Source organism: Mastacembelus armatus, chromosome 4, assembly GCF_900324485.2.
Source record: "Mastacembelus armatus chromosome 4, fMasArm1.2, whole genome shotgun sequence".
Classification (NCBI taxonomy): Eukaryota; Metazoa; Chordata; class Actinopteri; order Synbranchiformes; family Mastacembelidae; genus Mastacembelus; species Mastacembelus armatus.
In genome coordinates this window covers 12,045,223-12,060,354 of record NC_046636.1, presented here as the reverse complement: position 1 = coordinate 12,060,354, position 15,132 = coordinate 12,045,223, and the positions used below count along the sequence as shown (strand labels likewise).

Below are 15,132 nucleotides of genomic sequence, written 5' to 3'. Positions count from 1 at the left end.
CCCCTAGTTTGTCCTCTCTCCCTCTCTCTCTCTCTCTCTCTCTCTGTACCTTCTGCAGGTGTCCCTGGTCCTGGAGCTGTATATCGCTGATGTGCAGTTACTGGACCTGCAGTGTCTATTTGTTGTTTATTGTTGCTGTTCTTTTCTCCCTCCTCTATCCACTCACCCCAACCGGTCGAGGCAGATGGCCGCTCAAACTGAGCCTGGGTCTGCTGGAGGTTTTTCTTCCATTAAAGGGAGTTTTTCCTCTCCACTGTCGCCAAGTGTTTGCTCATAAGGGATTTGTTGGGTTTTAAGTTTTTGTAAAGTGCCTTGAGATGATTTGTATTGTGATTTGGGGCTATACAAATAAAATTGAATTGAATTGAATCTGTTGATTGACAGTCCTCAGCACCCTTCTCACCTTTTGTTCCTTCAGCTCCAGTGGAGGTGAGCTGGCGTCAGGTTTGGGCATATGGGCAATCATAGTTGTCCTTTTAGCCTCCAACCTGACAAATGAACAGTTTAGTTCCTTCACCAGTGAACTATTGGTGCACACAATGCTGTTTGTTCTGCCTTTGAAGTTTGTTAGTTGCCCCAACCCTTGCCACACATGGTCATTGTGTGACAAACGATCTTCTGTTTGGTTTTCTGAAAATTGCAGGCGGTTTTGTGAGCACGAGCCTACAGCTTCTGCAGTTTTACAGAAAAAAGAAGATGGTTCTTTACTAGACATTTACAGGAGCTAAAAAGTCAACTGTTTTTTAAATTTTTATTATTTCATTACACCATAAGCCCACAATTACACATATACATATATCAATGAGAAAAAATGGAGCTTGAAGCCATATTTCAACACCATGGATTAATGCACCTTATGGAGTTAAAAAGTAAGTAACAGAGTAAAGGTTCATAAATACCATTAATAATTTTGCCTGATCTTTGCAGAGGTTTTAATGTTCAAGTGCCTGGTTTTTGTTTAATAAAGACATAAAAAGACCTCATGCCTCAGCAGCATTTTGTGCAATTAATTTTATGCCATCATGAATCAGTATCTGTGAAAAACTATGTGAAACTATGAAACAGTGTAACATCCGGAGGTGGGCTCTGGCCCATTTTAACTTCTAGTGCTATCGACCCCTGAGTAACAGGCACCAGGTGCAACGTTATCCCATATTTATTTTTAGGTATGGGGGATTCATCGCATCATCTGTGCATGTAATCTGCATGAAGTGAATGTTTGGTCAAATGGGTGGGATATTTTTGGAAAATTACAATACCAGTCAAAAGTTTGGACACACTTTTCCTATTCAATTCAACTTCAACGGACTTGAATATAATGTAAAAACAAATTCTTTTTGCCATAGCTTGGTACAAGGTGGTGAATGGAATGCCTGTAAATTTGAATAAGAATAAATTCTGGGGGGGGAGAGTTGGTGACCACTGTCGGCTATCAGTATAAGTGAGTGTATATGTAACAATTTTCCATTTTATTGTATAATATAGTAATATTCTCTGCTAATTAAAGTAAAAATGTATTTATATAGCCTAATATCTCCAATCATAAATATGCCTCAGGGAGTATCAGAACATTTAGTGTCAGGTTGACTAGCTATTCATCAACTTCAGTTCGGGATTCAACACCATCATCCCTCTGCATCTACAGTGGTGTGAAAAAGTGTCCTGATTTCTTATTTTTTTGCATGTTTGTCACACTTTAATGTTTCAGATCATCAAACAAATTTTAATATTAGTCAAAGATAACACAAGTAAACACATCATGCAGTTTTTAAATGAAGGTTTTTATTATTAAGGGAAAACAAAATCCAAAACTACATGGCCCTGTGTGAAAAAGTGTTTGCCCCCTAAACCTAACAACTGGTTGGGCTACCCTTAGCAGCAACAACTGCAATCAAGCATTTGCGATAACTTGCAATGAGTCTGTCACAGCGCTGTGAATTTTGGCCCACTCATCATTGCAGAATTATTGTAATTCAGCCACACTGGAGGGTTTTCGAGCATGAACCGCCTTTTTAAGGTCATGCCACAGCATCTCAATCGGATTCAGGTCAGAACTTTGACTAAGCCACCCCAAAGTCTTCATTTTGTTTTTCTTCAGCCATTCAAGCGTGGACTTGTAGGTGTGTTTTGGATCATTGTCCTGCTGTAGAACCCAAGTTCGCTTCAGCTTGAAGTCACGAACAGATGGCCGGCCATTCTCTTTCAGCAAAACAACCCCAGACCATCACACTACCACCACCATATTTTACTGTTGGTATGATGTTCTTTTTCTGAAATGCGGTGTTACTTTTACACCAGACGTAATGGGACACACACCTTCCAAAAAGTCCAACTTTGTCTTGTCAGTCCACAGAGTATTTTCCCAAAAGTCTTGGGGATCATCAAGATGTTTTCTGGCAAAACTGAGACGAGCCTTTATGTTCTTTTTGCTCAGCAGCAGTTTTCGTCTTGGAACTCTGCCATGCAGACTATTTTTGCCCAGTCTCTTTCTTATGGTGGAGTCATGAACAGTGACCTTAACTGACGCAAGTGAGGCCTGCAGTTCTTTGGATGTTGTTGTGGGGTCTTTTGTGACCTCTTGGATGAGTCGTCGCTGCACTCTTGGAGTTATTTTGGTAGACTGGCCACTTGTGGCAAGATTCTCCACTGTTCCATTTTTTCGCCATTTGTAGATAATGGCTCTGACTGTGGTTCGCTGCAGTCCCAAAGCTTTAGAGATGGCTTTATAACCTTTTCCAGACTGATAGGTCTCAATTACTTTCTTTCTCATTTGTTTTTGAATTTCTTTGGATCTCGGCATGATGTCTAGCTTTTGAGGATCTTTTGGTCTACTTCACTTTAACATGCACGTCCTATTTAAGTGACTTCTTGATTGCGAACAGGTGTGGCAGTAATCAGGCCTGGGTGTGGCTAGAGAAATTGAACTCAGGTGTGATAAACCACAGTTAAGTTATGTTTTAACAGGAGGGTGGCAAACACTTTTTCACACAGGGCCATGTAGTTTTGGATTTTGTTTTCCCTTAATAATAAAAACCTTCATTCAAAAACTGTATGAGGTGTTTACTTGTGTTATATTTGACTAATATTAAAATTTGTTTGATGATCTGAAACATTAAAGTGTGACAAACATGCAAAAAAATAAGAAATCAGGAAGGGGGCCAAACCCTTTTTCACACCACTGTATATGGCATCTTCTTTGCATGATAGAGCTTTAACTTGTATTTTTGGAGGCACAGCGAACTGTGTTCACGGACTGTGTTTGGAAATATTCCTGAGCCCATGCAGTGATGTCCATCACAGCATCATACCTATTTTTAATTCAGTACTATCTGAGGGCCAGAAGACCATGGGCATCCAGTATTTTGTTTCAGCCTTATCCCTTGTCCACAGAGATTTCCCCACATTCTCTGAATCTTTTCATGATATTATGTACTGTAGGTAATATGTTTAAAGCCTTTGCAATTTTACGTTGAGGAACATTGTTCTGAAATTGTTAGACCATTTGTACATGCAGCTTTTCACAGATTGGTGAACCTCTACCCATCTTTACCCCTGAGAGACCTTGACTCTCCAAACTTTTCTGAGACATGTTCATGCCATCAATTTCAAAATTACTTTACTTTCTCACTTTAAACATTTCTATGTTCTACTGTGAATAAAATATGAGTTTATGAGATTTGCAAATTATTGCATTCTGTTTTTATGTTTACACAGCATCCCAACTTTTTTGGAATTGGGTTTGTATTTTAGCAGAGCTTAATTCTTCTACTACTGTAATAACACTTTGACAGTACAAACAGCAGGAATGCTGATAACAATAGCAATAGTTACCTGTATTAACAGTAACACTAGCAAATGATTGAAGTAAATGTAGCAGCAATATTGCCAGTACAACACTACAAATAGTAGTGACAGTAGCACTGATAGGCTGTAATATCAGCAGTGTAGTAAATTTTAGCATGAAGTTTAAGTCTCATGGTTTAAATTCTGTTTTTTTAATCCTCAGCAGAGTGGGTTCAGGAGAGATGCCTGAAAATGCGAATACTTAATTTATTTTTAAAAATAAAGTCTTGAAATAAATACAAACTGTTTGATTTCAGTAATGTTGGTACTGATAGTCAAAAACCAACTCCAGCTGAAAAATGATAATTACACTACATTCCACCTCCTCTCACTCTCCTATCTCACATACTAAAACAGCTGCCCTACTTTCTTTAATCTGCTGTTTATGAATTTAGATCTGCACAGGCACAGGTCATGTGTATTTAAACTTTGTTTAGTATTTGAGCTGGATATGTATGTTAGCAACTGTCAGCAACACTGTCAGCATACAAAAAGCAGATAGGCTGACTAACATGAGATGACTCTAATGCTGTCTTTTAAATACTCCTTTCAGTATGTTCCAGCTAATAACCATGTTAATACAAAATTCTGATTAGCAGGCCTGGTGCAACAAGTCTGATTTAGCTCCCCACCTCTTCACTCTGTGTACCTCCTCCTGATATGAATCTATGAATCATATCTCAGCCTGATATACGCTACAGAAGGTGAGCAACTGAACAAGCTGATAAAATTTGTAGAAAAGAAGTCATTTCTGATTAAGATGATATTTTATGCAATTTCAAAACAATATAAAAACAACATAGTATCATGTCTAATAGGTTATTTTCCAGGTAGTGTAGGTTATCCTCTAACAGTGCAATTGTAACAACAGTGGAGACACAGATAACCTGAGTGTAGTTTTACCTGAGACAAAGAAAGAGGAGAAAACATCATTTTGATACGAAGGAGCCAAATCTTTCAAGCTTGGCGTTAATACAGACATCCCTGGGCTGAACATATTCATATATCCATAACGTCATCATTTCTTTTCTGCAGATCCCTACATGCTCTTCCACGTTGATTGAGTTAAGCAGTGGTAACTCCGGGTAAGGAAAAATGCTGCATTTCCTGGACTGTTTTTAATTTTTGTTTTAAATAATATGAGAGAGCTGCACTCTCCTCGAATAACTCCAGAAATGATGACACGCCAGAAAAGTTGAGGTCCTGGAAAAATGCCTTGTGGGAAGAAAAAGACTGGAAAAGTTCGGAATAATCATTCTTAGTAGCATACGGCCGGGGGTCTACTGGAGTAGGGGGCTGTGTCATTTCGAGAGGGAATGAGATGAGGGGGCGAAGAATAAAGGAAAGTACTGAAATGACGTTATGGATTCAGCCCATCCCAAATGGCAGGCTTAAAGCTGCAGCAGCTGCTGCTCTATGCCTTTTTAACAACATACTGTTCATCCTAGGATCAGCTTACATTCACCAAACTATACTATCATCAATATCGTAGCCATAATAACATTTGGATTTTAATTGTGTACAGACACTTAATACACAATACCAACCCAAACTATACGTGCTACAGGACGTACTTCATGTTGTGTTTTTAAATAAACAGTGATGGAATGCAACTAAGTACATTAAATTAATTACTGTATTTAGATCAATTTTAGTTGGCTTATTCAGAGTTCATTTCCAGTTTGTGCTACTTTATAATTCCCCTTTGCTACAATTTAGAGGGAAATATTGTAGGCTACATTTTACTCTAAAATTATTTTGACAGTAAGAGATGTTAGTTAAGGCACAACTGAAGAGTTTACATATAGCCTTAAAAATACAATTTGTTTATAAAATATTATGCATGTTTTCAATAGAATTTTTATCACTCATATTGATAAAGCAGTAAGAATTTATTCAATCCCAAACAAAACACTAAAATGCTATCATTACATTCATGAAACAGTAATAATAATTCCAAAATATATTTAACACTCATAGGCACGTTTATCTGCTCTGAAAAAAATATATTTTTCTAATAATTTTAATTAACATACATTTATATGATAATATTTATGCACTTTTACTTGAGTACACTTTCAGTACAGGACCTTTACTTCTAACACGAGAATTTTGCGACTTCTGTTTATGTAAGGTACCTGAGTACTTCACCCACAACTACTAAACACAAATTTAAAATGAGATCAGAACTCAGTTGTAACTGCAAACCTTAAATACCATTACAACAAAATGAAGTTACGTGTGACTAGCAAAATGCATAGACTATAGATATATTAAGATGAACAAAACTACAGAATGAATAAAATTTAACAATTTTCGTTATAGTCAGTCAATAACTAGAGTCTGGTTGATAATTTACATGTATAATGAACCAGATTTAATTAAGATAAGATAAAAAATAGCTGTAAGGGTCTTTGTACCATAGTATGTACTTTTTTAAAGTATCACATATACCCCTGTTTTACAATAAAACCAGTTATAAACATTTAGCCTTTAAAAGGGGGGAGGGTACTGTCAAACTTTATGATTTTTTTGTTTTTTTTTTTCTCAACTTTATTCAGTGTCATATATAAGAAGCTGATAATGATGTAGGAGTAACTACTAAATGCTTTCATCCCTGTGGCGCTGTTGGTACTGTTGTCAAGTGGCACACTTACTACCTTGAACTAAAATCGGTTTGCACCAACAGAACTGCACTGCCTCCACCAGCTGCAGCTCTGTGATCATCTTAGCGGGCACAATCCCCCACCTTATGCCGGGACAGGAGGCCCTCTACCGGTCTACCATTCTAACTCAGTCCGCTGGCTCTAACTGCGGCCATTTTCTGCTGACTAACACATAGCCGCACACATAAACCAGGAGGCTTGTGTTGAACTTCAACTTGGCCTTGCGCCGTCCCGCGTGACGAACGGCATAGAGGGCACATGGGCCCATAGCCGCGACACGCTCTTTTCCAAACCTCAAACTGTACGACTTTGATGACTGCACACGCCAACGCATGTTGTGTACTTGCTCAGGCGCCGCCAGGGGTCGGAAACCACATTTGCTGGTGGGATAAAGCCTCTGTAACGCCAGTACGTCCCGAACAAATGCTGCTCCAAACTCCATTCAAAACTGTAATGAGTTTATAGTTGACGTGATGTATCTTAAACATACTTATCGTCTCGTTTGTGGTGTAAGAAAGATATCCCGTTTGGTGGTCTTTGGTGAATTCGGCATACATGTAATGTTAAAAAACTGTGTCATGTCAAGAAAATATCAAGTTTGATGACACTGCTGGCTTCCGCCCCATGTAGCTAGGGTTTGACTAAAGACGCCACTTGAAGGAACGATCAAACAGAATAAGTTGCGCTTTTTGAAATGGGAGATGTTTAGTGTCTGTGACAGTGCTGTCTTGTTTTTAAGTTGCGTTGTTACAGTCGTATATATTTGCTGTCGTACAAGGGGTATTTGCCTTTTTTTAATTAAATTTGGTGACAAACTCTCTCCATAGGCAAACGTCACGTACGCTCCTACAAACTAAAAGACGGAGAGAAAATAGCGAAAATAGGATTGCAGACATTTATAGAAAGGGATGCCACTACCGCTGCTTTCTGCTCCACTTTCAGCTGCGTGGGTATACTTATTCAACTCCTCGCATTGCGTCTTTTTTAAAACACGAAGCAGCACGACAGGAAGGGACACTACTACATTATTGTACCGGAACACATTTGTCCTACCATTTCGAATCTGCGCCGCCACCGGGGAAAGTTAAAGCTGATCTCAGCGCCGACCCATCTTGCGCTATCGGTCGTTATCATTCCATAGGGTATTTATTTCCACCATCCTGCGCGTGCCAGCTGGAGTAAATCCGCGGTGCTCGAGACTAGGAACGTCCCGCGTCAAGACCCCCCCTCCCCCCACCCCGGTAGGCTGCGGCAGAACAGTGCTTTACGTTTTTCACTGTTCCCATCGGCCTCTCACACTCTTAGCCTGTTCCCTTTCTCTTGTCTTCATCGTCCCTTTTTATACTCTTATCCCTACTGTCTCACAATCCTTCCTTCGTCCTCCTGTCAATTTCTCCCCCTCTTCCTTTGCTGTAACTTTTTGTTTTGCTGTGTTTTTACTGTAGAGGATTATAGAATACACCTGGAGATTCTATAGTATGTTGAATAGGGGCATTTACTTCAGAATGTGAACGTGTCCAGTGTCCAGTTTGGGTGCAACTTTGACCCTGAGTTCAAATCCTTGCCCCTTCACAGATGTTCTCTGTCTCTTGGAAGTGGGTTTAGCTCAGTTGCTGGTTGTCATCACATGACGGAGGCTAAGTGAAACACATTTCCTGTTTCAAGAGGCACTCAGACAACACATGCCTCTTGTAATTTGAAGCATGGAAATCTGACTGCATGTCATTCCTTGTTGATCTGTGGTACCCCTGATAAAAACTACTTTGCTTCTGTCTCCTTCAAAACACAGCCAAAAATTCAACACGTTTAAAGATGGGAAGAATAAAGAAGCAAGTAGAACAAAAAGAAACAAAAATGGATCACACCTGCTGAACACTAATGGCATGTAGTAGTTGTGATACTGTTAACAAATACACAACACTTGATTTTTTTCTTATTACAAGGATGAGGAGACTTTCATGGCCCATCGAAAGTGGTTTTTGCCACTGAGCCTGTAGTAACAAAGCCTTCAATACTAATGTGATGTAACCTCAGAGCTAGCATATTCCATTAACATGAAAATGTGTTATGCTAACCTTATTGGTCTCTTAGTTTTTATCTTGTATCGGTCAAGTACTTAGGCTAATGATCAAATGTTTGCAACTAGTTATATTCCTATCAGCCTCAAATTTAGCATCTAAACATCAGCATGTATTAGTTGTCATTGTGAGCATGTTGTCAAACTTAAGCAAAGCAGTGTGGTGCCTACATACAATTTCAAAGTGGAAGCCTTTTACCATTTGAAATTGACACGTACCAGTGTTTCTGTGTGTGGTAGAATAATTTACATTCCAGTCTGTAAATAACAGAGTAATTATTTAGCACAGATGGGACATCAATACATAAAACTGAGTTACTATGCTGGGATAAACATTTAAGTATGTGGTAAGTAAGCATTCATATAAATTACACTGTCAGTATTTTCAAGTTATTGAGTATCTATTAAGGTATTATGGGACAGTTTGTAAAGCAGGACAGATGGGGAAAAATTTTAGTTACTGTGTTGGTATTGCACTGAAATTTGTTATGGTGTTATTGGAAAATTGTGATTTTTAAACATGAACAATTTCCTTAGAAAGATTCTGTACAAGGATGCTAGTTATATTTTTGCCATGGGTGTATTATAGGGGTTGCATACTGGACTCAAAGATGGTAGTTGCTCACTTAATGAAAATTACTCACATGTCAGCTCACTATAGAACAAAAAGTTGTCTTGCTTCTACCTTCCACTAACATGTTTGTGCAGTGAAATGCCCAACTGGAAACAAAGCCAAAAGCTGTAAAACCTTTTGGTTTGTGTATTAAACTACACAATTCTTGTTCAAGTGACTGGGCACCTTCTTTTGGTCCACAGTGCAGATAAAACATTAATCGTGAACATGCAGTAGGGTACCATTACACATTAGTGCATGATATAATGAGGAGGGAGTGATTTCAGCCACACTGAGGAAGTGGTGACTGGCAAAGAGAGAGCACATATGCAGCACCCCTGTACACATAATTTAGAGTAAACAAGCTTAATCACTGACATTTTATTAATTTTTACTTTTTGAACTTTTTGAAATTATTTCAATTGAATTTATACAGTGTGAAATTCCATCCACCATCTACTGTATACCATGTTTCCTATTAAGGAGCAGTATAAATGAATCAATTACTGCGGCTCTGTCATTACATTAACACTAGCTTGCTCCTGATCCCTCTTCTATCTGATACAAGTAAATTTATGTAATATAGGCACAGGAAGAGGAAGGGTAGGAGTTTAGGACTTAGAGTAGGGACTTTGAATGTAGGAACTTTGTCAGAGAAAACTAGAGAGTTGGCTGATATGATGGAGAGAAGAAAGGTGGATATCTTGTGTGTTCAGGAGACCAGGTGGAAAGGTAGCAAGGCCTATAGATTAGGAGTAGGGTTCAAGCTATTTTATCATGGTGTGGATGGAAAGAGGAATGGGGTAGGAGTTATCCTGAAGGAGGATTTTGCTAGGAATGTTCTGGAGGTGAAGAGAGTGTCAGATAGGGTGATGAGTCTGAAGCTGGAAGTTGAAGGTGTGATGTTGAATGTTGTCAGTGGATATGCCCAACAGGTAGGATGTGAGTTAGAAGAGAAGGAGAAATTCTGGAGGGAGATGGATGAGGTGATTCAGGGTATCCCTAGTGGTGAGAGAGTGGTGATTGAGGCAGACTTCAACGGACATGTTGGTGAGGGAAACAGAGGTGACGAGGATCTTGTTCTGACCTATGGCATCGAAATTGAACATCTAATAGTTTTTCCCCCAAATCCTGTTTTGTCTGATCATTCTTTAATAACTTTTGAATTTAAAATGATGGATCATGCAGTGTTTGGAAGAAAATTCCACTACAGCAGATGTTTATCCGACAACGCTGTTAATAAATTTAAGAAAATGATTCCATCTTTATTTACGTCTATGCCAAGTATAAACATAGTGGAGGGCAGCTGCTTCAATCCCACTCCCTACCAAATTGATCATGTTGTTGACAGCGCTGTAACCTCACTGTGTGAAATGCTTGATTCTGTAGCCCCTCTGAAAAAGAAGTTAGTGAATCAGAGAAGACTAGCCCCATGGTATAATTTACATATTCGTACCTTAAAGCAGGCATCACGAAGGCTGGAAAGGAAGTGGCGTTCCACAAACCTAGAGGAAATTTTTCTAGCCTGGAAAAACAGTCTACTAACATATAAAAAAGCTCTCCGTAAAGACAGAACTGCATACTATTCATCACTAATAGAGGAAAATAAGAACAATCCCAGGTTTCTTTTCAGCACTGTAGCCAGGCTGACAAAAAGTCACAGCTCTGTTGAGCCCAGTGTTCCCTTAGCTCTCAGCAGTGATGACTTTATGAGTTTCTTTACAAATAAAATCACAACTATTAGAGATAAAATTCAGCAGATGCTTCCTATACCTGCAATAAATGAATCTTCTACTACAGTAGCTCTTGAATCATCTGTAGGACCTCAGTTATGTTTAGACTGCTTCTCTCCCATAGATCTCTCTGAATTTACATCAGTAGTTGCTTCATCAAAATCATCAACGTGTCTCTTAGACCCCATCCCGACTAGACTGCTTAAAGGCACCCTGCCATTAATGAACTCATCTTTATTAGACTTAGTAAATTTATCTCTAGTATCAGGCTATGTACCACAGGCCTTTAAGACTGCAGTAATCAAACCCTTACTCAAAAAGCCTAGTCTTGATCCAGGAGTCTTGGCTAATTATAGACCAATATCCAACCTGCCATTTATTTCTAAAATCCTAGAAAAAGCTGTTGCTATGCAGCTATCAGACCACTTACACAGGAATGAACTATTTGAAGATTTTCAATCAGGATTTAGAGCACATCATAATACAGAAACAGCACTGTTGAAAGTTACCAACGATCTTCTCTTAGCCTCAGATAATGGACTTGTTTCGATACTTGTCCTCCTAGACCTTAGTGCAGCATTCGACACCATTGACCACAACATCTTATTACAGAGACTGGAGCATGTGATTGGTATCAGAGGAACAGCGTTAAAGTGGTTCCAATCCTATTTATCGGACAGATTCCAGTTTGTTCATGTCCATGATGAACCTTCCACACGAACAAAAGTTAGTTATGGAGTTCCACAAGGCTCCGTCCTAGGACCGATTCTGTTCACCCTGTACATGCTTCCTTTAGGATATGTCATTAGGAAGCACTCTATTAATTACCACTGCTATGCAGATGACACTCAGTTATATCTATCTATTAAACCTGTTAACCAGACTCCAAGCCTGTCTAACTGACATAAAGGCCTGGATGACCAGTAACTTTTTACTTTTAAACTCAGAGAAAACAGAAGTCATTATATTTGGGCCAAAAAATCTCAGAAATAACTTTTCTCAAATTATAGCTACTCTAGATGGCATAACCCTGGCCCTCTAGCACTACTGTAAAAAACCTTGGAGTTATTTTTGACCAGGACATGTCCTTTAACTCACACATAAAACAAATCTCTAGAACTGCATTCTTTCACCTGCGCAACATTTCCAAAATTAGGAACATCCTGTCTCAAAATGATGCAGAAAAACTAGTCCATGCATTTGTTACCTGAAGGCTAGATTACTGTAACTCATTACTATCTGGATGTCCCAATATCTCCATAAAAAGCCTCCAATTAATCCAGAATGCTGCAGCCAGAGTCCTGACAGGAACTAGCAAGAGAGATCATATTTCTCCTATATTGGCTTCTCTTCATTGGCTCCCTGTAAAATATAGAATAGAATTTAAAATCCTTCTTCTCACATACAAATCCCTTCATAATCAAGCTCCTTCATACCTCAAAGACCTCATAGTACCATATTATCCCAATAGACCACTTCGCTCTCAGAGTGCAGGTCTACTTGTGGTTCCCAGAGTTTCCAAAAGCAGAATGGGAGGCAGAGCATTTAGCTATCAAGCTCCTCTCCTATGGAACCAGCTCCCAGCCTGGGTTCAGGAGGCAGACACTCTCTATACTTTTAAGGCTAGACTTAAAACCTTCCTCTTTGACAAAGCATATAGTTAGGGCTGGCTTCAGGTAACCCTGAACCATCCCTTAGTTATGCTGCTATAGGCCTAGACTGCCCGAGGACCATCAGTGCACTGAGCTCCCCTACCCTAACCCCACCCCTTCCCTTCCCCTCCCCTTTCTTCTCTCCTTCCACCTCATGTATATTCCACCATTGAATGTTACTAACCTTGTGCTCTCTCTCTCCCCTAGTTTGTGCTCTCTCCCTCTCTCTCTGTTCTCTCTGTACCTTCTGCAGGTGTCCCTGGTCCTGGAGCTGTATATCGCTGATGTGCAGTTACTGGTCCCACCAACCTGCAGTGTCTATTTGTTGTTTATTGTTGCTGTTCTTTTCTCTCTGCTCTATCCACTCACCCAAACCGGTCGAGGCAGATGGCCGCCCAAACTGAGCCCAGTTCTGCTGGAGGTTTTTTCTTCCGTTAAAGGGAGTTTTTTCCTCTCCACTGTCGCCAAGTGCTTGCTCATAAGGGAATTGTTGGGTTTTTAGTTTTAGTTTTTGTAAAGTGCCTTGAGATGATTTGTATTGTGATTTGGCGCTATACAAATAAAATTGAATTGAATTGAATTGAAGTGATGGGTAAGTTTGGTATGCAGGACAGGAATAGAGGAATAGAGGCAAGTTACACATGAAAAGACGGTTACAAAGATAAAGAAAAAAGGCGATACATGTAGAAAACAAAGGGAGAGAAACAGGCGAATGAGACGGAGAAAGGGAGAAAAAAAATAGGGAACAAATGGCGCCTTCCAAAAAAAGAAAAGTGGACAGCGAAAATAGAGCATTTAATCCGGAATGGACAGACTCATTTCTGTTCATACTTTCCACTGGGAACAGTAAACCAGTGTGTCTCATATGTTCACTTATTAAAAGTGCCAATGTGAAACGCCATTATGAGACACAACATAAAGATTATGAATTCATTTGATTTGACAGTCAGGTATTGATTAGATGCAGATGTTGATAAAACTACTAGGGTACTTAGATATATCACACTAACTAGTTAGACATTATGATCTTCCAGACCTTTGCTTCAAGAAACTGGACCTCTTTAAATTTTAGTTGAATACCCCTGGTTTAGAGGCAGCGGCACTGAGAAAAAGACAGGAGGCAGAGCTGGAGGTAGCAGAGCTGAAGATGTTGAGGTTCTCTCTGGGAGTGACGAGGAGGGATAGGATCAGGAATGAGTACATCAGAGGGACAGCTCATGTTAGATGTTTTGGAGAAAAAGCCAGGGAAGCCAGATTGAGATGGTGAATACATTGGTAAAAGGGTGCTGCCAGGAAGGAGGCCTAGAGGAAGACCAAAGAGGAGGTTCTTGGATGTAGTGAAGGAGGACATGAGGATTGTTGGTGTGGGTGAGGAAGATACAGAGGAAAGGGTAAAATGGAGGCAGATGATTCGCTGTGGCGACCCCTGAAGGGAACAGCCGAAAGGAGAAGAAGAAGACTGTGGCTCTGTCATTACATTAACACTAGCTTGCTCCTGATCCCTCTTCTATCTGATACAAGTAAATTTATGTAATATAGGCACAGAATATAGTAGCATAAACCCAAACCCTAGCATAAACCCTGGGGTTCATGGTTGGATGACCAAGAGCCTAAATGGAGGATGTTTATGAATTTATGTTATCAATAATTGCAGCTTATCATTAGAGATGCAGTGCCTTTTAGCACTCTATTCCACCAATTTAAAAAATAAAAAATAAATTGCCAGTTCCAACCTTCCATGACCAAAAAGCTGCCACCACCATGCTTCATTGTTGGGATGGTATTTTCTATTTTCTATTTTGCCATCATTGTTGGGATTGTATTGGGAAGCTGATGAGAGGTCCTTTCCTCCAGCCATAACATTTAGAATTGAGGCCAAACAGTTCAATCTTGGTTTCATCAGACCAGAGAATCTTGTTCTTCACAGTCCTTCAAGTACTTTTTTGCTAACTCAAAGCAGGCTTTCATGTGTTTTGCACTGAGAGGCTTCCATCTAGCCCAAGGGTGCCCAATCCTGGTCCTCAAGGTCCACTGTCGTGCTTGTTTGTCCTCCCTCACTTCCACCCTCATCTGAGATTGTATCTTCCAGATTCTAATGGACTGAACACGTCTAATCCAGGTAATCAGCAGTGTGTAGGGCAGGGATAGTTGAAAAATAGAAGGACAGTGGCCCATGAGGACCAGGATTGGGCACCCCTGGTCTAGCCAGATTGTTAGAGGGCTGCAGTGATGGTTGTCCTTCTGGAAGTTTGTCCCATCTCCACACAGAATCTCTGGAGCTCAGTCAGAGTGACCATTGGGTTCTTGGTCACCTCAAGGTGTCGAAACATCTCAGCAAAGCTCAAGAGAAATGGGAGGCACCTGAGCTAATTTTCACATGTTGTTGCAAAGGGTCTGAATGCTTACGTAAATGTGATATTTCAGTTTTTCTTTTTAAATTAAATTTACAAACATTCCTAAAATTTTGTTTTTGCTCTGTCATTATGGGTTACTGATTGTTGATTAATGAGAAAAAATTTAAACAATTGTAATATCAGGCTGCAACATA

At 39.6% G+C, this 15,132-nt stretch overlaps 1 protein-coding gene across 2 annotated transcripts in view; it reads right to left on the bottom strand.

Annotated features, from left to right (window-relative positions):
- Positions 1-7,730, bottom strand: part of nfic (nuclear factor I/C) — a 74,469-nt gene extending 66,739 nt beyond the window's left edge. For both annotated transcript variants that reach the window (XR_003296591.2, XM_026323367.2), the window contains exon 1: positions 7,563-7,730. Coding sequence is in view for 1 of the 2 variants with exons in the window: in XM_026323367.2 (XP_026179152.1) it covers positions 7,563-7,643 (81 nt within the window). In the remaining variant the exon portion in view is untranslated. The remainder of the gene's footprint in view (positions 1-7,562) is intronic.
- Between the last annotated feature and the right edge of the window lie 7,402 nt (positions 7,731-15,132).